This window comes from Lithobates pipiens, unplaced genomic scaffold (assembly GCF_037356315.1).
Source record: "Lithobates pipiens isolate NorthernLeopardFrog02 unplaced genomic scaffold, aLitPip1_a1.2 Scaffold_10, whole genome shotgun sequence".
Classification (NCBI taxonomy): domain Eukaryota; kingdom Metazoa; phylum Chordata; class Amphibia; order Anura; family Ranidae; genus Lithobates; species Lithobates pipiens.
The window spans coordinates 227,154,662-227,181,189 of NW_027507686.1; the positions used below are offsets into that span (position 1 = coordinate 227,154,662).

A 26,528-nucleotide genomic window follows, 5' to 3' on the forward strand; every position below is an offset into this window, starting at 1 on the left:
GGTTAAAGGTTAGCTAAGCCCAAGAACAAAAATGCTATTTGTTGCAGCTTACAGTCCTTGGATGTGGTAGCTGCAGTTTTCTTTTTTTTTTTTTCTCAGGCTAAGTACATTTTCACCAAATACAGAAAATACACTATATTACCAAGAGTATTGGGACCAGGGCCGGGACAAGGGGTGGGCAGGAGGGGAGGCTGCCCCTGGCGCAATGGTTTATTGCAGGGGTACGGGGCACCCTAACCCTAAGGGAAAGGGGGCGCAGTTTGGCATCTTTGCCCTGGGCACTGGATGACCTTGTCCCGCCGCTGATTGGGACACCTGCCTTTACACGCACATGAAATTTAATGGCATCCCAGTCTTAGTCCGTAGGGTTCAATATTGAGTTGGCCCATCCTTTGCAGCTATAACAGCTTCAACTCTTCTGGGAAGGCTGTCCATAAGGTTGAGGAGTGTGTCTATTGGAATGTTCTTTGACATTTCTTCTAGAAGCACATTTGTGAGGTCAGGCACTGGTGCGCAATTATGTTGGAACAGGAAGGAACCATCCCCAAACTGTTCCAACAAAGTTGGGAGCATGAAATTGTCCAAAATGTCTTGGTATGCTGATGCCCCAAGAGTTCCTTTCAGTGGAACTAAGGAGCCAAGCCCAACCCCTGAAAAACAACCCCACATAATCCCCCCTCCACCAAATGATTTGGACCAGTGCACTAAGCAAGGTCCATAAAAACATGGATAAGCGAGTCGGGGGTGGAGGAACTTGACTGGCCTGATCTCAACCTGATAGAACACCTTTGGGATGAATTAAAGCGGAGACTGCAAGGCAGGCCTTCTTGTTCAACATCAGTGCCTGACCTCACAAATGCGCTTCTGGAAGAATGGTCAAACATTCCCATAGACACTCCTAAACCTTGTGGACGGCCTTCCCAGAAGAGTTGAAGCTGTTTTATAGCTGCAAAGGGTGGGCCAACTCAATATTGAACCCTACAGACTAAGACTGGGATGCCAATAAAGTTCATGTGCGTGTAAAGGCAGGCGTCCCAATACGTTTGATATAGTGTATCTTGCCTGAAATTCCTGTGAGCTGCATGAAGGATATCTTCCTGTCTAGCTATCTTCTGTAAACTACCAATTGCCCTGACACCAATGTAATGTAGATGAAGAGATCTGGGACTGTTTGTAGTCCATATCCGCAAAACAGCTTAGGCTGACAACAACATCCCTCCCCCATAGATACAGTGGAGGAGTGATGTAACCACCCAGGGACAGAGAGTGTGTTATCTGCGGGATTAGCAGGTGAAAATTAAAGCAAACATAACTTTGGAAATAGAAAACAAATGTGGCCACCAAGCCCAGCACTAGCAAACTGAAATCTATTCCATTTTTGGTTTTGGGTTTAGTAACACTTTAGGATCCCTGTCAGATTTCTCGTTTTGCTGTGTTCCTATCGAGGTTTCCTTTCACTTTACCTACTGGCACATCGGGGCGTAAGATGAAATCTCTCCAAAGCAAGAGGAAATTCTCTTAAGGTCGTATGGTCAGCAATACCCACTTCAGACATTCTCACTGTTCCTCATTCCACTAAAAAAGTACTTGCTCTGTCTTTCCCCGTTTGGAGATATTTCCTATCGCTTCCTGATTTTTTAATTTTTTTTTCAATATTATGCCAAAGCTGAAGTTGCAGTCTAATGGCTTAGCGACCGCCCACTGTATATATACTGCAGTAGGGCCGCCGGCGATCCACACTCACTAATTGGACACAGCAGGATCCAATCAATGGGTCCGGTGGATGGAATGTCCCCTGGGACCCGCAGATCGTTCAGGAGAGAGGCAGAACTGCGGTCTGCCTATGTAAACAAGGCAGATCACTGTTCTGTGAGAGGGGAATGTGCTGATCCTGTGTTCCTTCTAAACAGGAACACGGATCTTTACATTCCCCCAGTCAAAGCACCTCCCCCACACAGTAATCACTCCCAGGAAATACATGTACCCCTTTGATTGCCGCTGATGTTAACCCCTTCCCTTGCTAGTGTGATTAGTACAGTAACAGTGCATATTTTTTAGCACTGGTCCCCAAAAAGTGTCAATTAGGTGTCAGATTTGTCTGCCGCAATGTCGCAGTCCCTCTATAAGTCACTGATCACCAACATTTACTACCATAGTTTGTAGAAGCTATAACTTTTGCACAAACCAATCCATATATACATATTGGGGTTTTGTTTACCAAAAATATGTAGCAGAATACATATTGGCCTAAACTGATGATAAAATGTACATTTTTTTTTTTTATTATTGGTAATCTTTTATAGCAGAAAGTAATATATTTTATATATTTTTTTTCAAAATTGTCAGCCTTTTTTCTGTATATAGTGCAAAAAAAAAACGCAGACGTGATCAAATACCACCAAAAGAAAGCTCTATTTGTGGTACAAAAAAAACATATTTGGGTCTCGCTCTCCTTCTCGCGCTTTCTCTCTCTCTCGTGCGCTCTCCCTCTCACACTCTCTCTCGCGCGTGCGCTATTTCTCTCTTTTTCTCTTCTCTCTTTTTCTCTTCTCTCTTTTTCTCTTCTCTCTTTTTCTCTTCTCTCTTTTTCTCTTCTCTCTTTTTCTCTTCTCTCTTTTTCTCTTCTCTCTTTTTCTCTTCTCTTTTTTTTTTTTTTTTCTCTTTTTTCTTTTCTCTTTTCTCTTTTTTTTTTTTTCTCTTTTCTCTTTTTTTTTTTTTCTCTTTTCTCTTTTTTTTTTTTTCTCTTTTCTCTTTTTTTTTTCTTTTCTCTCTTTCTCTCTTTTTCTTTTCTCTCTTTCTCTCTTTTTCTTTTCTCTTTTGACCCTCTAATCTGACAAGCCTACATACTGATTCAAAATATGCTTGTTTATAGTTTTGGATTATACAATTGCATATCCAGCCCTAGCTAGTTTTGGGGCTACCATATCTGTCGTAACTCCAAATGGCGAATGTACACCTTTTTACTGTTAACTTTTTTTTTTTTCATGCAAAATATTTACCTCTAAAAACCTGTGATGCTCTCCTTAGCAGTAATGTTTGACTCCACTTTCAAAAATATGTCAAATAATTCATTTTATATTTTAGCTGCTTTGTGATGAGTGGGCCAGTTATGGAGTATTCTACAAATATCAGCCCATTGACCTGGTCAGGTGAGTCATCGAAAAGTAGTTTTGTTCTTTAGATTTGATTTTGTTATTAACATATTAAAAAGAACCGTTAATTTTAAGCTATTCTTATTGATATCAGGAAATATTTTGGAGAGAAGATCGCCCTGTATTTTGCCTGGCTGGGAGTATACACCCAAATGCTTATTCCAGCATCCATTGTCGGGATCATCGTGTTCCTCTATGGCTGTGCTACTGTAGACGAGGACATCCCGAGGTATGGTGTTGCAATGTGAAGTCCTTTCAAACCTAAAAACAATGATGCTAGTATATCTGACAACTTGTGTAGAAAAGAAGTCTGGCTCAATTCTGTATATCACAATCAGAAATAAATATGGGGGGTGGGATGAGGCATTAGGTGTGAATTAAATAATACGATGCTAGGCTATCTTGGCTATCTTGGTTGTCTTTATAACCCTCCTTTCTGTTACTAGCAACATACCTAAATGATGTCATATTATTAATATAATAACTGTCTTAGTGGTTGTAAACCTCAGACATGAAATATGAACAAAGCATATCCCTCTATAGTGTGTGTACTTGTCTCCGTTAAAGCGGAGTTCCACTCTTTTGCAAGTTTTTTTTAATTAAAAGTCAGCAGCTACAAAAAGTGTACTTGCTGACTTTTAATAAACAGCCACTCACCTGTCCCACGGTCCAGCGATGCGGCTGCCCAAAGCCCATCACTCCTCTCCCCCGCCTCTCTGCGGTGCCGGCATTGCAAGTCTGGACACCCGGCTGTGATGGCTTGCGCTTCACAGCCTGGTGCACACTGTACATGCACGTGTCGTGCTGGACTCTCTTGGTGGCCAGGTAATCTTCTGGGACTTGTGATGTGTCCCAGAAGATTTCAGAGAGGGGGGTGGGAGAGAGGAGGAGTCGCCTAGGCGATGAGAACAGGAAGTGGGAGTTGGGTACCTGTCAAAATTCTGTACCCCCTCGCCAAAAATAATTGCATGCCAAATGTGGCATGTAAGGGTTTCTGAAACCAAAAAAGGTGTCAAGGGAAAGATCTCCAGCTGATTGACAGCCTCAGCTCTGCTCTTGTGAGCTGTGTGGAGGGGGGTGTGTCTCTTCTCTCCAATCACTTCTCAGAGCTCTCCCCACTGAGCTCCACAGAGTATTTTCAGCTCCCCACCCCCCCCCCCCCCCTTTTTTTTTTTTTTTTTAACTCTCATACAAGCTTTAAAAAAACTGGACTTTGAACGGATGTAGAGAAGACTGCATTGAAACAGGTACAACTTATGGATAGGTTTCATCTCTGTGTATCACCAGTCACTTCACTGGTTTGCAACCACTTTTAATCATGACATACATAAATACAACAAAAACCATGCACTAAACGTTCAAGACTGTGGCTTGCCATACATGGTTTATTTGTCTCGCTCATACCCGCAGGCTTAACGTGAGAAATTGGTCAATTCCCCCGTCGATGCTAAACAGTGTGGATGGAGGAATCTCCACTGCCAGCTGTTGTATTCAGCGGTGCTATCAAACCTTTACCCTGTAGTTTGCAGAAACTCACTACAGTCAATTTAACATGGTTTCCTATGGTACTAATTCACATCTATGCGTTTTGTGGCTGGTGCATTTTTGGAAAGGGTCGGGACTTTTTTTCCTGCAATTTGTGGCTAATAGATTTCAATGGAGCTGCACCAGGAACACAAGTGGTGCATTTGTGATGCGATTTTTGATGTGTTTTGCAGTTCTTATTTTACCACTGTATTTAGCAAGTTTCGAAGCAGGGGGCGGGAAAGCTGGCTGCCGCGTCCTTGGCAACTGATGAGTCATCAGCTTTCAGTGGGGTTCCCAGGGGAAAGATGAATGTAAAAAAATAAATTGCCGGCAAAAAAAAAAAAAAAAAAAAAAAAAGTGTGGGGTCCACCCAATAACTAAACGAGACCCTTATATGAGAATGCTGCCTGGTAGGTCAGGAAAGGGAGGGGACAAGCCAGGCCCCCCCCCCTCCTCCTGAACCATACCAGGCCGCATTCCCTCAACATGTTTGTCGGGTCTCTTTCCGACAACCCTTGCCTGGTGGTTGTTGGGCTCTGCGGGTGGGGGACTTATCGGAATCTGTAAACCCCCTTTAACAAGGAGACCCCCAGATCCTGCCCCCCCCCTCCTACCCTATGTGAATGGGTATCAGGTTACCCGCTAAAAAAGTGACTGCATCCTATCGGATAGATTAACTCAATCTTGTAAAGTCACATGTCAGAAGGGCCGGGCTCTTGGAGCAACGTCATTGGATGACCACGCCCCATGCCTATATAAGAGGCGCCAGACAGCGGGGAACATAACGGAAGAACACCGCTTCGCAGCAAAACTAGCCTTTTTTTTGTGAGAAGATGATGTTGGCGACAACGCGAAGAGGAGGAGGAGGAAGAAGACGACAATATCAGGATATGACAGTACAGGGAGAAAATGGCGAGGGCATCTGGAACGGCATCACAGCTTTTTTTGGTGAATGGGTAGGGATACGATGTACCCAATACCCATTCACATGAGGGGGGGCCTTCCAGATTCCGATAAGCCCGCAGACCCCAACAACCACCGGGCAAGGGTTGTCGGGAAGAGGCTCTTGTCCTCGTAAACATGGGGGCAAGGTGCTTTGGGGTGAAGGGCGTAGACCCCCCCCCTGCCCCAAAGCACCCACCCCTCCCATGTTGAGGGCATGCGGTCGGATATGATTTAGGAGGGGGGCGCTTGCTCGTCCCCTTCCTTTCCTGACCTGCCTGATGCCATGCTCTGATAGGGGAAGGAAAGCCGACCTGCCGCCGTATATATACAGTATACGGTCGGCAATCGGTTAAGCTCACATAACACAGATGATGTAGGTTTGAGTGGCTTGTTTTTGTGTTCACCTCCAACTTTGTAAGACTTGCCATACATTATACACTTTTTCTTGTACAATTTTCTTTTAGATTTATCAAAAACATATAATAACCTAAACACTTTCAATTTGTATGCAAGCAGGCAGGCCATTGCATTATGGTTGAAGGTAAATCTAAAGGAAATTGAATAGGAAAATTGTATAACGTATGGCCAGCTTTAGCCTCTTGTAATCCTCCTGTACAGCAAAAATCAGATGCTGATGCGTCTTCATTGTTCAGTCAGCAGTGCTGCGGGTGGGTCAGTGACCAAGCTGTATGGCTTAACTGCAGTCCTGTAAGAAATTGGAGGTCATTGACCAGTCTGCGCTCACAGGACAGGCTGAACAAAATAAATCCCAGAGTTTAGCAGCTATAACTGCTCCCATATATGTAGGAATGTAAACTGCATATCCAGCTAAAGCCAAACTTCCTCAGTTTAAGGACAGCTGAAAGAAATTTAAATTTGTATTACGATTGGTTCTTAAGGTATAACTATAGGTATACCCTTTAGAGGGATTGGACCACCTGTCCCCGTTAGGGAGATTCACCCTATTTGCCCTGTTTGCCAATATCACCAAGAGTGAAAGTTAATAAAAACTAATTTTTGGGTGTCGCCAGAACAAGTATATGTGGGAAATCCTCCAGTGGGTACAATAGTTCTGGTAACCCTGGAGACAACCAGGTATTTTGTTACTTTTTAGAGGAATTTCCTTTCACTTCCTGATTTGCCTATGGGACAGAATTAAAGGGAAATTTCCCCAATGGTATACAAATATAAAAAGAATAACTATCAGGGGTATAACCCTCCTTTTACTCCAAAAAAAGTGTTTTCTTTAGTTGGAAGATAAAAACGGGGCCCTGGGCTTATCATTAACACACACACACACACACCATTAGGGCGGGGTTAACACTGAGAAATGTAGCGGCTCACAGCAGGGGTCCGGTCCGTCTCCATTCCACCATTTCAGGTCTGATTTCAGGCCATATTTTTGGCTGAATTCAGACCTGAAACAGCCTAGTGTAATTTGTACCGGAGTCGCTCCGGAGATATGTGAACCAGCTCCATAGGGAGCCGGTCACAATCTCCTGACATGCAAATTGGTTGCGGGGGAAACCAGCATCCAATTTACACTGGTGTGAACCCAGCCTAAAACTCGACAATCCATCTGGCTGTGGATAAGGCAACACATGAGAAGTCATCAATGGCGCAAGGTATCAGCAGCAGGAAGAAAGCAGCAGACTAGGGGTTAATGGCTGGCAGTCAGCAGTGTAACGACAAGAGACAGAGCGCCAAAATAGCCTGTGTGCAGGGGGAGAACGGTGGTGTCTATGGCCGCACACAGGGTTTGGCAGCTGTCAGATAGCCAGGTTGATGTCAGGAGTGGGCGGGCATAACGTGTTTCAGGGGCCCCAACCCCTTTGTCAAATGTATTTCCATTAGTTCTGCATTAACCAAGCAGACACCAAAAGGATAACAGGGAAAACATCCTGTGCTGAAATGCCCATTCATAAAAATTAATCCGAGACCACCCAACAGGAGACACAGCTTTAAGCACCCCTTCAATAATTCCAATAGCAAGCGTATTTTCCATTATCATGACAAGTAGAGACTAGACTTGTCTGACAGATCACAAACTCCTTTAGTACACTGAACAGAACTGACAAGGTTGTGCCCCCATGTACAATTTAGAGATGAGCATGTATGAGTCCTAGCAGTGTATGGAAGTTTCTTTACATCTGACAGTCATTTGTTTATAATAATTATATTCTAAATTGAACCTGACTGAGATCCTTAATCCTTTTGTGTAAACTGTGTTTGTTCTGACTTTTCCATCTTCATTATCCTAGCTTAGAAATGTGTGACCAACGAAATAACATCACCATGTGCCCCCTATGTGACAAGACATGTAACTACTGGAAGATCAGCTCTGCCTGCGCTACAGCTCGAGCCAGCCATCTCTTCGACAACCCAGCTACTGTCTTCTTCTCAGTCTTCATGGCCTTGTGGGGTAGGACCAATTGTTTTGTTAGCTGTCTCCTCTATCCTAGACAATATTGTATAATCTTCTGTACTATTGCTTTCTAAATTCCACTGTACATTTTGAGTCAAATTTTAAGTTTTTATTAAGGTAAGACATATGTATGTGGGCAGCACGGTGGCTAAGTGGTTAGCACTTCTGCCTAGCAGGATTAGGGTTATCGGTTCAAATGTCAAACACACCACCTGCTTGGAGTTTGCATGTTCTCCCTTTGCCTGCTTGGGTTTCCTCTGGGTACACCAGTTTCCTTCCACTCTCCAAAGACATGGTGATAGGTTATTTGGCTACTTTCTAAATTGGCCCTAATATGTATATGCATGCATGTGAATTGGGACCTTAGATTGTGTAGCGCTGACCCCCAAAGGAGCTGCTGGTTTAATTGGGCTTACCGTTACCTTCTTCTCCTCAACGTCTAGGGGTTTCCTGTGGTAGATGGCCCAGTAACTTTAGAGACTGACAACAGATCCGCATAAAGGGATTTTTATTTGCAAAAATGTAGACAACGAACAGTCTCTTAAATTAGGATCAGAGGGTTAGGAAGGAAGTCCAGGTACTCTTATGCCCCGTACACACGAGAGGGATTAAGTCTGACAGACTTCCGACGGAGTTCTAGCGGAGTTCCGCCGGAGTTCTGGCGGACTTTTCGACCGAACGGACTTGACCACACACCATCACACCAAACTCCGACGGAGTCGAACGTGATGACGTACGACTGGATTCGACGTAGGAAGTTCATAGACAGTAGCCAATAGCTGCCCTAGCGTCGGTTTTAGTCCGTCGGAGTAGCACACACACGAGCGAATTTTTCGAAGGGGACCGGGTCCGGCGGAGTTCCGTCGGGAAAATTTGAAGCATGCTTCATTTCTAAAGTCCGTCAGACTTTTGCGAAGCTAAAGTCCGTTGCAGCCCACACACGAGCGGATAGTCCGCCGGACTCAGTCCGTCGGAGTTTGGATGTCGAAAAGTCCGCTCGTGTGTACGGGGCATTAGTGTCAAAGTAAATAATGAAGGACTTGCTTACTTTGACTAAATCCAGAGAATAGCCATTCACAACTGGATGTTCACTCAAGTTGGATAGTCCCTCTCTCACATGGTCTAGCAGCCCACAAGGTGCCTAACTCAGGAACAAGTCTCTGCCACAGATGTTGTTGTAGAACATACAGGAATATGTCTCTCACACAGACGTTGTTGTAGCACATGCAGGAAACTAAAACTTGTAGAACACTCGTGTGATACCTGGATCTTTCAGCCAGCTTGGCGATACCCACGAGACCGGATTCACTTCAGCCACTCCAGGCTCTTGCTAAGAAGCCAACCCATACGTGGCCTTCTTCTGAAGAATCCTCCCCTGGATAGCTATGAAGTTACTGGGCCTCTCCAACTACCGGGGATGGCACCGGACCACCTCAGAATCCTTTCTTTAGGATTCTCTAGCCAGCCCCGAGACATAAATTCGGTTGGATCCGCACCCCAGGCTATAGCCTTCCTGGGGGCTGGTCAGGAGCATGGAGTTCAAAACATCCTTCTGGACCAGAACTCCGAACCACGTGACATCCGCATCTTAAGTACCCTCTCCCAGAAAGCACAGCAAGAGTGACACTCCCACTGGGCGGGCTCCGAGAGAAAGTAGCCTTAGAGCACCCAACCAGACTGTGGTTCCATGCCTGCCAGAAAAGACAGTGCCCCCTATGGCCAGGCTGAACACCCTATAGTCCAGTCAGACTGATGCTGAAGCCCAAATTTAGAACAATTGTACCCAAGCCAAACTGCAGTTCAGGTGTAACCTTAAATTTCAAAAACATATTGCGTGCTCTTCAGGAGCCGGCGCTACAATTGTAAGCTTCTTGAGGGCAGAAACTACTGTGAATAAATACCGTATGTGTAAAGCGTTGAGTAAATTAATAATATATAATTATATATATAATAATTATATATATTATATATATAATTATATAATATATAATAATCTGTAATGTACCATTTTACAGAAAGGCATAATGTTGTGTATAACATTATGTTGGGTTGGTTTGATTCGTTCAGTAAATTATCTGATGTAATGGCTTGAGGTAGCTCAAGGTTCCAGGTCAAGTGTTCTATTTAGGAGACTACAACATTCTGTAGGACTTTAGAACCATCAGTGCATTTTATTCAAGTTTTGTTTTGTGAATTATAGTAGTAGGAAGGCTGGACACTTGGGGTAAGCAGCTGTACTAATAGTTTTCATTTTATCTTTGGAGAATATATCTGTGCCCACCTGCGGTGTGGAGGAGTGCTGTTATTGCAGCCATCTTTTAAAGGGATGGGGCGCTTTTAGGTCCTACTGTGCAGTGGAGGAGATGAGGTGGTGCTATTACATACAGTGCATTCTGAAATTCCACATTTTGTTGTTACAGCCATATTCCAAAATTTGATTAAATGTATTATTTTCTTCAAAATTCTACAAACAATACCCCATTGATTTGTTTGAAATCGTTTTGCAAATTATTAAAGATAAAAAACAAGAAAAATCCTGTGTACTTTGTTGAAGCACCTTTGGCACCAATTAAAGCCTCAAGTCTTTTTGAGTATGATGCTGCAAGCTTGGCACACCTATTTTTGGGCAGTTTCTCCCATTTTTCTTTGCAGGACCTCTCAAGCCCCATCCTCTTGCATGCGGAGCGTCGGTGTACAGCCATTTTCAGATCTCTCCAGAGATGTTCAATCAAGTTTAAGTCTGGGCTCTGGCTGGGCCACTCAGACATTCATATAGTTGTCCCGTAGCCACTCCTTTGTTATATTGGCTGTGTGCTTAGGGTAGTTATCCTGTTGGAAAATGAACCATCGCCCCAGTCTGAGGTCCAGAGCATTCCTGGAGCAGGTTTTCATGAAGCATGTCTCTGTACATTGCTGCATTTATCTATCCTGACTAGTCTCCCAGTTTTGGTGCTGAAAAACATCCCCACAGCATGCTGCCACCACCATGCTTTACTGTAGGGATTGTATTGGCCAGATAATGAACTGTGCCATTCAGGCCAAAGAGTTCAATCTTTGTTTCACCAGATCAGAGAATTTTGTTTCTCATGGTCTGAGAGTCCTTCAGGTGCCTTTTGACAAACTCCAGGTGGGCTGTCATGTGCCTTTTTACTGACTGGCTTCCGTCTGGCCACTCTACCATACAGGCCTGATTGATGGAGTGCTGCAGAGATGGTGGTTCTGCTGGAGGGTTCTTCTGGAAAGTTCTCTCTCTCTCCACGGAGAAATGCTGGAGCTCTGTCAGAGAGACCATCTTGGTCACCTCCCTGACTAAGGCCCCTCTCCCCCGATCACTCAGTTTGACTTGGCGGCCCCCTTTTAGGAAGAGTCCTGGTGGTTCCAAACGTCTTCCATTTACAGATAATGGAGGACACTGTGCTCATTGGGACCTTCAATGTTGCAGAAATGTTTCTGTACCCTTCCCCAGATCTGTGCCTCCATACAATCCTGTCTCTGAGGTCTACAGACAATCCTTTGGACTTCATGGCCTAGTTGTGGGTACAGAATAAAAAAGAAAGGAAGGATGAAAAGGAAGTGTAACCTTCCACAAAAACATACAAAATCAAGACAATGAGGGCCCTCCTGAGGCCTCGTGTTACAATAAGTCACAACATACATATTGAACATATTATCAATAAGAATAGGAGAGTAAAGGAAAGTAGATGTATAAAGGAGTAGTAGAAGAGAGAAAGGAAAGAACAGTTGCGTGATTGCGGGGGACATGATGCTAACAGACAAAAAGGTAATACATTACATTCCTTCTGAAGGGATGGGGTCCAAGTGAACAATGAGAGGCATAGGTTAGAGGAAAGGGGGAGGTATTGGGGAAGTACCCTGATTCAGTTACGAGGAAAGTCTGCCTCGTATTTTATCTGAAGTCGCGTAGTAAAGCCAAGGATACCATAACGTGTTGTTTTTTCCCATGCCTCTAATTCCCCAGTTTGCTTCTCCTCCATGAGCTTGTTATCATTTGATTAAATCAACCCATAAATTCAGAGGTGGTAAAGTACTGGATTGCCAGAACCTGGAAATAAGCTTTCGTGCAGCAGATAAAAAGAATCTAAGACAAGATTTTTGAGCTTTAGCATGGCAAAATGCATAGTAGGGCCATTTTAGGGGAAGGGATTAGAGACTCATCATAGATTTCATTGCAAATGTTAAATATCTGCTTCCACAAGGGTCAGATTCTGCTACAATCCCACCATATGTGCAGATACGTTCCTTTTGTCCTGCAACAGTGCCAATAAACATCAGAAGCTTCTGGAAAAATCTGGTTAATCTAAACCAGATCTCTGTACCACCTTGAGAGCAATTTAAAAGCTTCTCTTGCACATAACAGGAAACCCCCAAATCCCTGGACCATAATCTAGTGTAAGTAGGGAGCGTGCAGTGTGTATGAGAGAGAGAATGTCTTTATATATCGGCGAGAGCGCACAGACCCTCAAAAGTCATCAAGGGCCTATGGACCTGTCCTGAGGCATGTAGAGTCTTGCAATATTTCGGAAATGTGTTAACCAATTTATCAGTAAAATTTGCAAAGATTTTAAACATACTACTTTCACATTGTCGTTATGGGGTATTGTTTATAGAATTTTGAGGAAATTAATGAATTTAATCCATTTTGGAATAAGGCGGTAACGCAACAAAATGAGGAAGAAGTGAAGTACTGTAAATACTTTCTGGATGCACTGTATATGCCCTGATGGGTGCTCAACCTGTGGCCCCCCAAGCTGCTGCAGAACTAAAATTTCCATGAGGCATTGCAAGCTGCGGACTGTTACACGCATGACTCCCAAAGGAAGAGGCATGATGGGTTTACTTCTTCTGTGATTCCCTGAAAGGTAAATTCATAATGGGCTACTATGCATCGCATAGTAGCCCATTATGTGTCACTTACCTGACACAGGAGCCAGCAATGTCAGCGCTGTCCCCTCTTCCACGAAGCGTCCATCTTCTTTCCGGGTATCATGGCTCCAGCACTGTGATTGGCTGGAGCCGCGATGACATCACTCCCGCACATGAGCATGGGAGCCACCACTAACGCCATACCAGCATGCTCAGTGTGCCTGCGCGCCTGTCTTTTTGCAAATATCTCCTAAACCGTGTAGGTTTAGGAAATATTTCTTGGACCTACAGGTAAGTCTTAATCTAGGCTTACCTGTAGGTCAAAGTGGTCTGTAAGGGTTTACAACCACTTTAAAGAAAAAAGGCTCAGTATGGGCCTATGGTAACTAGGTCTCACTATTTAAGGTGAAAGTCCATTTTTTATGAATTGGGAAAGGAACAATGAGTAATGTCAGTGCCAGTTTTTTAAGGGACAAATGAGGAAATTGCCCCGGGCCCCAGACTTCCTTTATAAAAAATTTAATTATTATAAAACAAATATAAAAAAAATGACTGTGTGTGTGTGTCAGGATATGGAACAGTTAAGCCTGACTTCAGAAGCAAAGAAAGGAATGAGGGCTTCTGGCAGATCTTTTGCATTTCAATTTCTTACTGTTGGAGATGTTTTGTTTTAACATGACTCTGTCGCAGAATTTCATTGCCTTGTTTATGAGAGACAAGTGGGTGGAACAAGGGAAAAGCTACAAAAAGTTGGAAAGTGCCAGACAACAGACCCGACCCCATCATGCGGGAGTGTAATTAATGACCATGTAGGTAGCCTCCTCACATACAGTTAACTGTGACGGGACAGTCTTGTTGGCTGAGAGGAGAAGTGGGGCTACAATTGTATCATACTTTCATTCCCCTGCAGAAATGTCATGTTATATTTAGAATGTTTGCGTTTTCCTGCTTTTTTGTGAAATCCTGTTGAGGCTGTAACTGTTCTCTGAACTTGTCTCCAAAAGCCATCTTGGGGAAGCCTCATCTTCTGATTGGTACCAAGTTCTCTCGAGATTTTGCCCACCATTTTCTGTTAGCTTTGATATAAAAGAACCCAGCCACCATTTTGGGAGACATGTGTGGAATTGGTGAGGGAAAGATGCACTGCTTCTGAGGGAAAGCTAGGCCTTACTCAGGGAGAGTGTTCCAGCCTGCAGGGATAGAACAGGAATCCTCAGGAGTCCTGCCCATCAGCACTGCTGCTGTGATTGTTCTAGAACAGGGGTCTCAAACTGGCGGCCCTCCAGCTGTTGCAAAACTACAAGTCCCATGAGGCATTGCAAGGCTGACAGTTACAAGCATGACTCCCACAGGCAGAGGCATGATGGGACTTGTAGTTTCGCAACAGCTGGAGGGCCGCCAGTTTGAGACCCCTGTTCTAGAATATATGTCCCTGGATTGAAATTCAGCCAGAATTAGATGGCAGAGTGTCCTTAGAAAGGAGGATCTTCAAAGGAGAGTAAAAAGGCTATTCCAGATTGATGTCTGTGGTTTCCATCCACATAATGTTTATTGCTGCACAGTCACATGGCAGAATTTACAGCGGTGAGTGCACATTACATGTGGGTGGAAGCTGGTGATTGGTGGTTACAGCTATTCACGTTGAGTGCCACTAGATACACAGGTGTTGTGTTTTTGTATCAATTTACATTATATGGTCTTCTTGCTTTTTGATACAGTCTGAGTTCCAGTTTAAACTTTTTTTAAGTTTGGTTCTCACCAGAAGAGATCTGACCTGTTTTCCACCAATATAGAAAGCATGAGAGGCCGCTCTGTGACCCGATGCTTAAAGCGGATCTTCAGTCATTTGTTTTTCAACTGTCCATCTATTAACTCTTCTGCCCTTGTTTTAACTTTGGAAAGTAAAAAACATTTTTTTTTTTATGCCAGTAAATACCTTATACAGCCCACTTATTGTTTCCTGACTATTAAAAAGCCTAGGCTTGTGACATCATGCACAGCTCTCTCTCACTCTCATGAGCGTTTGCCAGGAAGGGGAGGGGGGGTGAGTCATAAGAGGGCCAATGAGAGCTGCAGAGCTGGAGGTGTGTCTGTGTAAATCCAGGGAGTGAACAGGCAGCAGCTTCAGCTGCCCACAGTTAAAATGGTTGCAGCCAGACTCAGTGGAGGGAGATGTTTTTATTACAAATTATGTGACTACAGTTCCTCTTTAAGAATATGTGTATGGCCTCAGTCAGGGCTGCTCTGCCAGCCATGCCTTCCTGATGCATTTTGCCCCACCCACCAGTCATAGGTCTTTCGACGAAGTCTCAGTGGGTGGAGCGCAACATGTTTTCAGGAAAACAAATGTGAAAATTGGCATGTGCAATAATGAGCTTGTTCAAGGTTGGAAATGCTTCCTACTGCCCCATGCAATAGTCTCTAAGTGCTGGGACCTCACCTGAGCATCACCCCGTGCTTTCAAATCAGGGGTGGGATCAGGCCATTTACTGATACACCAAGTGTGGGGAATTATTTTTCAATGTTGGTAACCATTGACAACTTTACCTATATACTTATATGTTTTGGTGAATAGCATTATAGCCAAGAACTGTAGAGAATGTACTTTTTTGAGAACACATTAGTAAGAACCAGCAGCATGATGTATGGGTGACTTTTTGCTGCTCCTCTAGGCTGCAGCTATGCAGAAATCTGGCCCCATCTGCCTGGCTAGAATTACCTGAGTCATTAGCGTTCCTATGGCTTGCTGACAGAAGAACACTTTATACCTTGCATGAAACTTCAACCTACAGAGAGATGCATGCTTTTATCATTTCTGGATTATATCATTTTGGGACAGGGCCATTTATTAAGTAATTAGCTGAAGAAAAAAAAAAAAAAAGGTTGTCTTCATCTGAGAAAACATCCCAGCTGCTCTGACTTCCGATCACGGTCTGTTTCTCATGTTCTGAAATCTCCATCTCTTTCCAGGACACTGTCCAGGGAGTATTCTACTGCTCTCTCCACTTGTCTTCTGTTCCTCCAGGATTTGGTTTGGTGTTCTTATTTTGGCTTTCGTAGCTTTATTTATATTTTTTTCTTTTAATGTGCACGTTGAGGATGAAAAAGGCACATCTGTTAGTGTTTAGTTCAGGGAACCACCAGGGATCACGGCCTCCCTATGGAATAACCTTTATAACAATTACAGGGTTTGCCATACGATGAAGTGTTGTTCCCAGACAGACATTTTTGCTATACTTCCTCTGAGAATTTGCAGTGCATGGTGATCCAAAATGGTGTGTGTATGCATGCATATATGTCTGTGTGTAGACATGCACAAGTTGCTTTGGTATAGGGTGGCCAACAGGGTGCAAGGATTTTACCAAAATCTAATGTCGCGCTGTACTTCCCTCCTTGGTACTATCCACAATGTTGTATAAAGTGTAGCGCCAGCTCCTGAAGAGCACGTGCTATGTGTTTTTCTCCATTTAACGTTCCTGGAACCGCAGTTTGGTTTTGGGTTTAATTACACCAAATTTATGGTCTCAGTACCAGTCTAGCTGGATTGCACTGTGTTCTGCTTAGCTATAGGTGGCGCTGTCATCTCTGGCGGGTGTGAGAATGCAGTTCAGCTGGGTGCATTGAGTGCCATTTTTTGCCAACTCAGTGGGCGTGTCCTCCTGCTGTGCATTCTGGAAGAGGGTACTTAAGGTACTGACATCACATGCTTCGGGGTTCCGATCCAGAAGTGCTTTCTGTCTTTGGTCCTGGTCCTCCTGACCAACCCCCATGGCTCTCAGGGCCTGGGGTACGGATCCATCCAATTCTGAGTCTTGGGGCTGGCTAGCCCGAGGCCAAGTAACTGGAGGAAGGATTCAGAGGTGGTCCGGTGCCGTCTAATCTGTGGAGTGGCCCAGCAACTGAGGAAGCAACCAGGGAAGGACTCTTCGAGAGAAGGTCACGCTGGAGGCTGGCTTCTCAGAAAGAGCCTAGAGGCTTAGTTGAAAGACCCCAAGTGAATCTACACTTGTACAGTATCGCCGAACTGGCTGAAAGATGCCTGTACCGTATGAGAGCTCTCTAAATTGGTCTATATCCTTCGGTTACTACAAGTGTTCTACAACAAGCCTGTGGCAGAGACTTTGTTCAACCATTCCATGTGCAAGTCTGTGGCAGAGACTTTGCTTTATCTGAGCACTCTATCGGCTGCTAGGCCTAGTGAGAGGAGGTCTATCCGATAAGGGTGAGGATCCAGTTGTGAATGGCTATTCTCTGGATTGTTATGGTGAGAGGCTACCTGTTTTGACTAAGTTCCAAGAGTTCCTGAACTTTCTACCTGAAACCCTCTAACCCTCATCGAGAGACTGTGTTGTTTATTTCCTCTTTTGCAAATAAAAATCCCTCAAGCGTATCTGGTGTCGGTCTCTACAATTCTTGGGTCATCAACCTCGGGAAACCCTTAGACATACACGAGGTCAAGAAGGTAACGGTAAGACCAATAATATCAGCAGCTCCTTCGGGGGTCAGTGCTACACAGTGATGTTCTATACCTTTTTAAAAAGTGTCATTATCAATACAATAAAAAAAAGTGAATGTCATATGACAAAAATGTTAAATAAGGTGGGCAAAGTCCATGCAATCATAATATTCCAGGCAGGTGGTATTCATAAGCTCCTTGGTGCTGTGGGTTCGTTAATTCACAAATCCATGAGATGGTATCTCAATACAGTATATCCGTGCCGTTATACTCCATATTAAACCCGTATGTCACTACACTCGTGCTCTCCCCCCATTCTCCTCACCTCAGAGTGTGTGATCTAACAATTTAAGTTTGGTCAAAATACACAGGTGAACCTCTCCTGGGGTCAATCAGTAAACCTCAATCATGGAACCTCAACGCTGCTGTTTTAATCCTCAGAATTGTATCTCCATCAATGGAGTCCGTGGGTTACATGTAAGCAAACAAGCTCCAGACACTGCTTATAGCTTTAAAAACTGCAACTTTATTAAACTACAAATGGGTACTCACACTTTCCTGGTGCTTTCAGCCCACCAGGCTACAACAGGCCAACAACATGCAAGGATTGCTGTGTTTTTGTGGATACAAGTAATCTACATTGACAGTGATGGGGACACTGATCAGGCTGCATTTGCTGGGGGCACTGGTGAGGCTGCATTTCATGGGCACCACTTTGCACTATCAACACAGGTGGCCTGAGGATATTGTGTGTATATAAAATACAACTAAGGGACCTTAGTTGTAAATATATATATATTATTATACACTTTTCTTTTTTTTTTCTTTCTTTTTTTTTTGAGGTGGGGGGTGGGATTCTTGGGTGAGTTCCCACACGTTTTTTTCCCAAGACTTGACCCCTGTATATATGTATCTATAGAGTAGGAGCTGGTATGTCAGAAGGGAAAACACATTTTTTCTAGTAGCAAAAAATGCTAAAAGGAGGTGGATTCTGTTGCTACTACAAATCGTTGCTCGTGAGACATAGGAAAAGGCTGTCTATATACAACCCACTGTGGCTTGAACTGTGTATTTCCCCTGGGTGTATGTAACCTACAGTACAATAGAATGGAGCAGCCAGGAGTATGTAAAAGCTGTGCTGTACATTCTGTTCCAAACCATCTAATACTGGGTGTTGGGCTGAACATTGCCTATTTGACATCACCAGATTTTGTATGCTGGGCTGTGTATTTTATGTTCCACACAATCCCAAAATTTATACTGGGCTTTATATCCCCTTGTCTGCTCTATTCCATTCCAATTTGCTATACATATCCTGTTGCATACTTGCCTATTCTATATATTATTCAGCAATGCCAGATTTTGGGGCATTGGCTGTAAAATACTTTTTAGAACCCATTCTGCATACTCTACTGTATATTCCCTATTCCACATTACCTTGTTCTATACATTTCCTATACCATGATGTCCTATTCTGTGCACTGCTTGTTGGGTTTGTATTAGAGCTGCATGATTCTGGCCAAAATAAGAATCACAATTTTTTTGCTTCGAATAAAAAGATTACGATTCTTGCAATGTGAAATATTTCACATTATGCAAAAAAAAAACAACAAATTGGGCTAACTTTATTGTTTTTTTTTTTTTTTTTTTTTTGTTATTTTATTTTTTTTATTCATTAAAGTAATTTTTTCCAAAAAATTTGCATTTGAAAGACTACTGTGCAAATACAGTGTGACATAAAATATTGTAACAACCACCATTTTATTCTCTAGGGTCTCTACTAAAATAAATAAATAAAATTATATATATATATATATATATATATATATATATATATATATATATATATATATATATATATATATATATATATATATATATATATATATATATATATGTGTTTGGGAGTTCTAAGTCATTTTCTAGCAAAAAATAAATATTTTAACTTGAAACCAACAAATGTCAGAAAAAGGTTTGGTGTTTTTAAGTGGTTACATTTTCCTCATTTACTCACAAAGTCTATTCCTTTGACAAATTGTTACAATGTTTATACTTAGTTCCACTGCTAAAGAATGTTGTGATTCTTGGCAGACTGCCTGTTTGTTTTTTCTTCCTTCTTTTGATGACGGTGGCTTCAGAAGAGCAGAGAGAATTCTTTGTATAGAAAGAATTGTGAAACACTTTAGTCAACAAGGAAAAAAATCGTGATAAAAATTCTTGACGATTAATCGTGCAGCTCTAGTTTGTATCTTGGTAGGGCCTATGTGTAGCCTTGGCTTTCTGTGAAAGGACCAGTTGGGCCCCTTTCACACTGCCAGGACTTGACTGAAGCTGTGCGATTTTGCAGCCGCGATTTCAGGGAATGCCTGTGTAAACTTGAGGTCTATGGACCTCAACACGCATCAAAGTCGGACCAAAGTAGTGCAGGGACTACTTTGAAGGTGGCGCAACTTGAAGTCGCACAGATATGAATGGTACTCATTGGAAATCATGGGGTACGACTTGTCATGCAATTTTGCAGTCCCAATTCGCAGGATAAGTCACACAAGTGTGAAAGGGGCCTTAGTTGTATTTTTTCACAAGCTATAGGTTCCCAGTAATCTCATGGTCTTTAAAATTAGGTTAAAAGGTTTAGTCCAGCAAATGGGTCAGCACCAAGCAGGCTTCTCTCCCATGGATAAATGTGGGAGATCTCCTGTCTAATAAAGAAAATAAGGCTAAGCATAATGGTAGCCATACCCTAGTATAGTTATGAGGAACCTTTCTTAAAAACAATTTTACCAAGATTTTCATCAGTACATTCAATGACATGACGAATGTCAGTTTATAGTACTTCAAAATTTTGGTTTGCTTTTTACATTCAGTTTTGAAATTAAAGCAGGGTTCCACCGCCGTTTTTTTTTTTTTTTTTTTTTTCATCTTAATTGCAATAATTAAGTTTTCTAATTATGTTACTTACTTTTATTTTTTCTAAAAGTGTCTTGCTGCCGTTTTTTGGTCTTAGAAAGCCTTTATAAAAATGTCTCCTGACGTTTTCCATTTTGCCTGTGGGCATGTGAAGCCCACAGGCATTGTCTTCTGGGACACTGTGCTGCTAATGTCCCAGCATGCACCGCCCGTATAATCTCCGATCTCACACATGCGCAGATTAAACCGCTCGTGCGCTGACAACAACTCAGGTTGCCATCACAACTGGCGGCGTCTTAGGAAGTCCTGCCCCGTTGTGATGGCAACTGAGATGCGCGCGAGAGAGAACTCGAGCCTGGGCACCGCACAGACTACAGGGAAATTGAAAAAACAATCCCAGGAGCCCGTGCGGCTGACAGGAAGAGCTGACCTGCCGCTGAAGCCCCGCCCATATCCGCAGCAGCACCGCCCCTTTCCGGAATCTCCAGGAGCAGGAGATTTAAAATAAGAAAAAGAGAACAAGACAGCAGCAAGGTAAGGGGGATATCCAGCGATTAGGGAACCAGATAATCACATAGGCATAGGAGTAGGAATTCGGGTGGAGCTTCGCTTTAATGTAATTCCCCAAATGAAAACCATATCTATTCTTTGCACAACTGCATCTACTCAGATTTGTTAAGTAAAACATTTTCCATCCTGTTCCTTCGAATTTTCTCATCACTGTGGTTGAAAATGAACATTGATTTGCCACCACTAACCATTTGAAAGCCGAACAAAATGTTCTTGAAATATTTTCCAACTAAATTTTTCTGGTATCTGGCAAGCTATAGACAAAAGGATGGAAGCTGATTCTGAAGACAAATTTTGACGTGAACATGTATAGTCATTGTAGCCAGTTGCATGTGCAGGAGACACCATGGCGGAACAATTGAGACTCATCCATGTTGATCAAGTCTTCAGTCAGACTGGGGATGTCTGCTGAAGCCACAGACTGTCCATAGAAATATGATTACCTTTTATAAGCAAAAAAAGGGGGGGAATTTGGGACTTTAAATGAAGCAAAACATAATGCTTCCATCCCGATAATCAATAGGAATTAAAGGGGGGTTGGGACTTTAAATGAAGCAATTGTATAGTAAAAATTAACAATAAATAAGTAATATTTAAATATTTAATTGATGACATTCATCTACAGTCATAAAGAGTATAAATTTATTTCATATATATATACATAATGCACATAAAGCATAGACATAAGTAGAATAATACAGTCAAAATGGCACATGATCAATGTCAAATAAATAAGTAAAAAGGAGGGAATGATTTAAAAAATAAAAATGAAGTAAAATAAAAATAATAATAATATAAATAAAAATGTTGAAAAAAAAGGATATAAATGCTATGGCACAAAAATGCCACAGCGACAGACCCAAGACTGGCATGTGTACCCACAAGGTATATATAAGTCTATTGGCTAATATAAAAACAATATCATAGAGTATTGATAATAACTAGGTAGGGATCAAGCCATATGGAATACAACTGTGTCTTTTAGTATAGTTCGACGCGTTTTGTGGATTTTTCCACTCATCAGGAGCAGATGCACCAGAGATTCCTGTAAAGGTATATAGAATATGTCAATATTTAAAATAGAATTATACATGATGTTGTATGCCAATCGAGGGCTCACCAAACAAACTTACCAACCCAGATAGCGCACGCTGCGCATGGTGACCGGCGCAGGATGAGCCACGGAAATAGACCCCACCACGGGAGCTGAGGCGGCATAATATGAAGGTGCAACATCTGACGAACAGAAGATTACCTTTTAAGTCTGACCATAATGGCCTGGATCAGGTGACGGTCTCTTGTCTGTAGGTCTCCTAATTTGATGATGATGAAGTAAAGGCCAATGCCAAGTATAGAGGTTCTTGGAAACTGCAAATTATAATGTGTAGACTGGTTGAAATGAGGTCCTGAGGTCTCCATAGCAAACTATCTGTAACACATGGATGTGTATGTAGTAGAAGAGGGAAGGTTGATGAATGTCAAATTAAAACGATAAAACTGAACCTTAAGAAATTAAGGCAAAACAGTGTATATAAAGATAGGCAACGATGTTCCTTTTAAAGTTCTAATTGTTCCGTAGGAGTTAACATGCACAGAGAACAAAGTCTCCACATTCAAGGAAACTGAGACACTTTAACAAAACATTAATTATGTGTGGATTAGTTACTTTTAGAACTTGTCCAGCATCTTGTAGGGAGCCGCAAAGTTAAATAAATCCAGCTATGTTTGAATACAGATGTGTCACCAGCTTGAAGGATGGAGCTGGAAGTTGTACATTTCCTGAACTAATTTAGCCTCTTATGTACTTATGAACCAGCACTCCAGAGCCTGGGCTCTGCTGGTGACAACTGAATTTGTACTTCCAGAGAGCAGATCTCCAGCATGTACCTGCCAAGTACAAACATAACAGTGCTTATTTCAAGAGTCTTACATAACCTTGTATTGAATTTATTATGGGAGATCGGCTGTTTGCCTCTGCCTTCTACACCATGTGCTAAAAGCAGTAATTTAGGGAATGGACTTGAAGCTAAATCTAGCGGAAGCAAACACCCTCTAAATTAGGCAGAAAGATATACAGTATGTATAGCAAAACTAAAAAATAAATAAAAAGTAAGCGTGATATTGCTGTGTGAACTATCCGTCATATCATGGAGTAGTTTGTGTCTCTGAAATGTGTGACATGGGTGTGTAGCAGAATCCTAATGCTATGCGTGTTGGAGAAATCTCTAGTGTATGAGTAAGCTGTTCAAGTGTCACCTCGGGGTGCTTCCCGATAACATGACATGCTCCCAGAGGAAATATTCTGATGTAATCTCATCGGTAAAATGAGATGGTGTAATTTGTGTATTTATTTAGTATGTGTCATACATTATATATTAAACAGGCCATATATAACTCGGTTCTTTCAGTCAACCAGTGGACTGATCAAAAGAAAACCAAATGGATTCCACCATCCACACAAGCAAAGCGGATGGCAAAATCTTCCCTGCTGTATTGTATTCTGACCACTGGTACTACTCCGCTGTCAGAATATACTGATCAATGCTGCAGTGCTGATCAAGCACGTTTTCCAGCAAGCCTGTTCACAAGGCGTGCATCATTAGATTGCCTTCTCTTGAATGGGAACAGCCAACGCTGTATCCTGGCCTAGGCCGACAAGGCCCAGCCATAGGGCAGCACTTTGCAGGGGGGCAGCATGGAAAGAGTCCCCGCTGGCTTGCGCTGTTAGTGTAGCGCCAGTCTTATGGGGCAGACTGGGCTGAGAGGCAAATTAGTCTAGCGCCCCCATAAAGCGGCCAGCATTCCGCAACTGTGGGGGGGTGCGCCGCTTCTAATTTTGACTGTCCTATCATCCTGGACCACAAACCTTCCTCACTGTGCTATATGTTATATATGATTACATCTTCTTAGTCCTCTCCATAAAATTATCAGAAATTTGTGCTTAAAATGGAACCATAGGCAACACATTTTTTTTTTTTCATTTTGGATAGAGTAAGGGAGGGTTATAGCCTCTGTCAGTTTATTTTTGAAGAGATTTCCCTTTACTTCCTGCCCCATAGCCAAACAGGAAGTGAGCGGAAATATATGCAAATTAAGGCAATCCATTCCCCCCCCCTCAGAACCAGTGTCCCCACTTGAAAATGTCAGGTCTTAAACAGCAAGGGGTGTGGCCTTGACAGGAATGGGGTGGGCCATATTTAAATTAGGGGGTACATGAGTTTAGTCAGGCCTAGGACAGCACAAAACCTAAATACACTACTGGGAACCGCTATAGGTGGATCAAAATTGGTCCAGTCCATGCTGAATCAACCAGCTTGCAATCTATCTATGTCCAGCTTAAGCTTGCGGTCTGTTGCTAGAGCTCAGACATGAAAGAAACCAGGATAAGGAATACTGGCGGGAGATTTACTAAAACTGGTGAAGCTGTGAGTAATAACCAATCCGCTTCTAAGTTTTATTGTCCAAGCATAATTGAGTAAGCAGAAAATAGAAGCTTATTGGTCACCGTTCACAGCTGTACCAAGGTCGGTGTGCACCGGTTTTAGTAAATCTCCACCATTGCGTCCTTATGAGGTTTTATGCTATCACTTAGTGAACCGTTTCTTGTCTCTGTATACTAGTATCTAAACTCATGGTGTTTGTAGCAATTAATTGTTTGTGAGCTATAAAACAGCATCAATATTGAGCTACAATTATGTATTCTTAGCCTTCTGTATTTTCTTAACTCAGTGTGTCCCATCAGCAACTAAACAATTCCAACCCTTCTTTATACTACTGTAATTACATAGTTACATAGTAAGGTTGAATAAAGACACCAGTCCATCCAGTTCAACCTGAGTGAGTGTGGGTGCGTGTCCACAATTGTCCGCATCCCTGTACATTGTGTCTCATTAACATACTCCTCTATTATATATTATTTAAGGTACCCATATAGTGCCAACAATTTACGCAGTGCTCCACACATACATTGTACACTCACTTCGGTCCCTACCCTCAAGGAGCCCACAATGCAAGGTCCCCAACTCACAATCATATACTAGGACCAATTTTTTGGAAAGAAGCAAATACACAAAAAAAAAAAAAATAGGGTAACATACACTTAAATACTGAAGTTAAAATTCTCACTGACACTCCAAAAACATGCTGGTAGGTCAACCAGCATGTCTTTGGAGTGTCAGTGAGAATTTTAACTTCAGTATTTAAGTGTATGTTACCCTATTTTCTTTTTTTTGTGTATTTTATAAATCATTGGGGTCCATTTACTAAAGGCAAATAGACTGTGTACTTTGCAAGGTGAAGTTGCTTCGGAGCTTAGTAAATGAGGTAACGCTTCACTTTGCAAAGAGTATCCAATCAAGAAGAAAAAAACGCATCTTTGTTTGCACATGAGTGGATGATGGAAGTCATCAGAGTTTCTGTTCATTTACTAGCATACAGTCTTTTTCCCTTTAGTAAAGCAACCCCATAGTCTCTATCATTTTCATGTATTTCTTCATACTTCTTCCATCTGAGGTATTTGGTTGATCCTACCAGTCACCTTTTCTTCCTTGTTCTAAACTGACCACACAAAGTACAGAAATTTAGCTGTGTTAGTGCGGTCAGTTTGCATCCTTCAGCTGGCTATTAAGAGGTACATGACACTTTGCAGCCACACAATATTGCCGGTATTGGGTAGTTTGTATTGTATGGATTGGAGACGGGATAATTTTTTACACCATGCAGAGGATTAACCCCTTAGGTTCCACAGTGAGCATAACAAGCATACGTTAGTGCATATACAGACTGTTGTGGGTTTAGTAACACTGTAAAGTGGTTGTAAAGTCTCTCTTTTTAAAACAAACAAAAGTGTTATACTTCTTCTGTGCAGTTGGTTTTGCACAGAGCAGCCTGAACCCTCCTCTTCTTGGGTTCTTCTTTGCTGCCCTGGTCCCTCCCTTCTATCGAATGCCCCCAGAAGTACCCTATGGGGGCACCCGAGCCAAGTCAGAGCTCCGTGTATCCATTCAGACACTGAGCCCCAACCCAGCCCCGCCCCCTCTCTCCCCTGATTGGCTGAATGACTTTGACGGCCGCGGGAGCCATTGGCGCAGCTGCTGTGTCTCAGCCAATCAGAAGGAGTAATGTAGAAAAAATGATCCGCACTCTGGTTGTTGCTCTTAAAATTTGTTCATTTTATTGAATAGCCACAGTGAACAAACGCAGATTAAGTCAGTTAACTGACTTAATCTGCGTTTTTTTCACTGTGGCTATTCAATAAAATGAACAAATTTTAAGAGCAACAACCAGAGTGCTGATCATTTTTTCGACATAACTCTACTCAGCCAACGACTGTGGATCAATCGCCTGGGAGCTCTGCTATTTATGTGGTGAATGGGTAGTAGCAGTGACTTTTCGGTTTATAATCAGGAGGTGTGTCTTGGATGGCGTAGACATTTGTGGACATCACTGGAGAGAGAAGGGGCTCAGGTAAGTAATTAGGGGGTGCTGGAGAGGCTGCTACACACAAGGTTTTTTTTTTTTTCATCTTGATGCATAAATGTGTTAAGATAAAAAAACTTTTCTGAAACAAAGCAAAAGCAGTTATAGCTATATTAGAAAGTGTCTATAACATAGTCCAGGTACTTATAGTAAATACAATCTCCAAACCTTCTCCACTTATTCA

The 26,528-nt window shown here is 42.5% G+C and overlaps 1 protein-coding gene across 5 annotated transcripts in view; it reads left to right on the plus strand.

The window, feature by feature from the left end:
- The window catches only part of ANO1 (anoctamin 1), a 322,106-nt gene that overhangs the window by 243,474 nt on the left and 52,104 nt on the right, over positions 1 to 26,528 (plus strand). For all 5 annotated transcript variants that reach the window (XM_077462289.1, XM_077462271.1, XM_077462279.1 and 2 more), the window contains 3 exons: positions 3,085 to 3,149; positions 3,247 to 3,381; positions 7,886 to 8,046. In XM_077462289.1, coding sequence (XP_077318415.1) covers positions 3,085 to 3,149; positions 3,247 to 3,381; positions 7,886 to 8,046 — 361 coding nt within the window. The remainder of the gene's footprint in view (positions 1 to 3,084; positions 3,150 to 3,246; positions 3,382 to 7,885; positions 8,047 to 26,528) is intronic.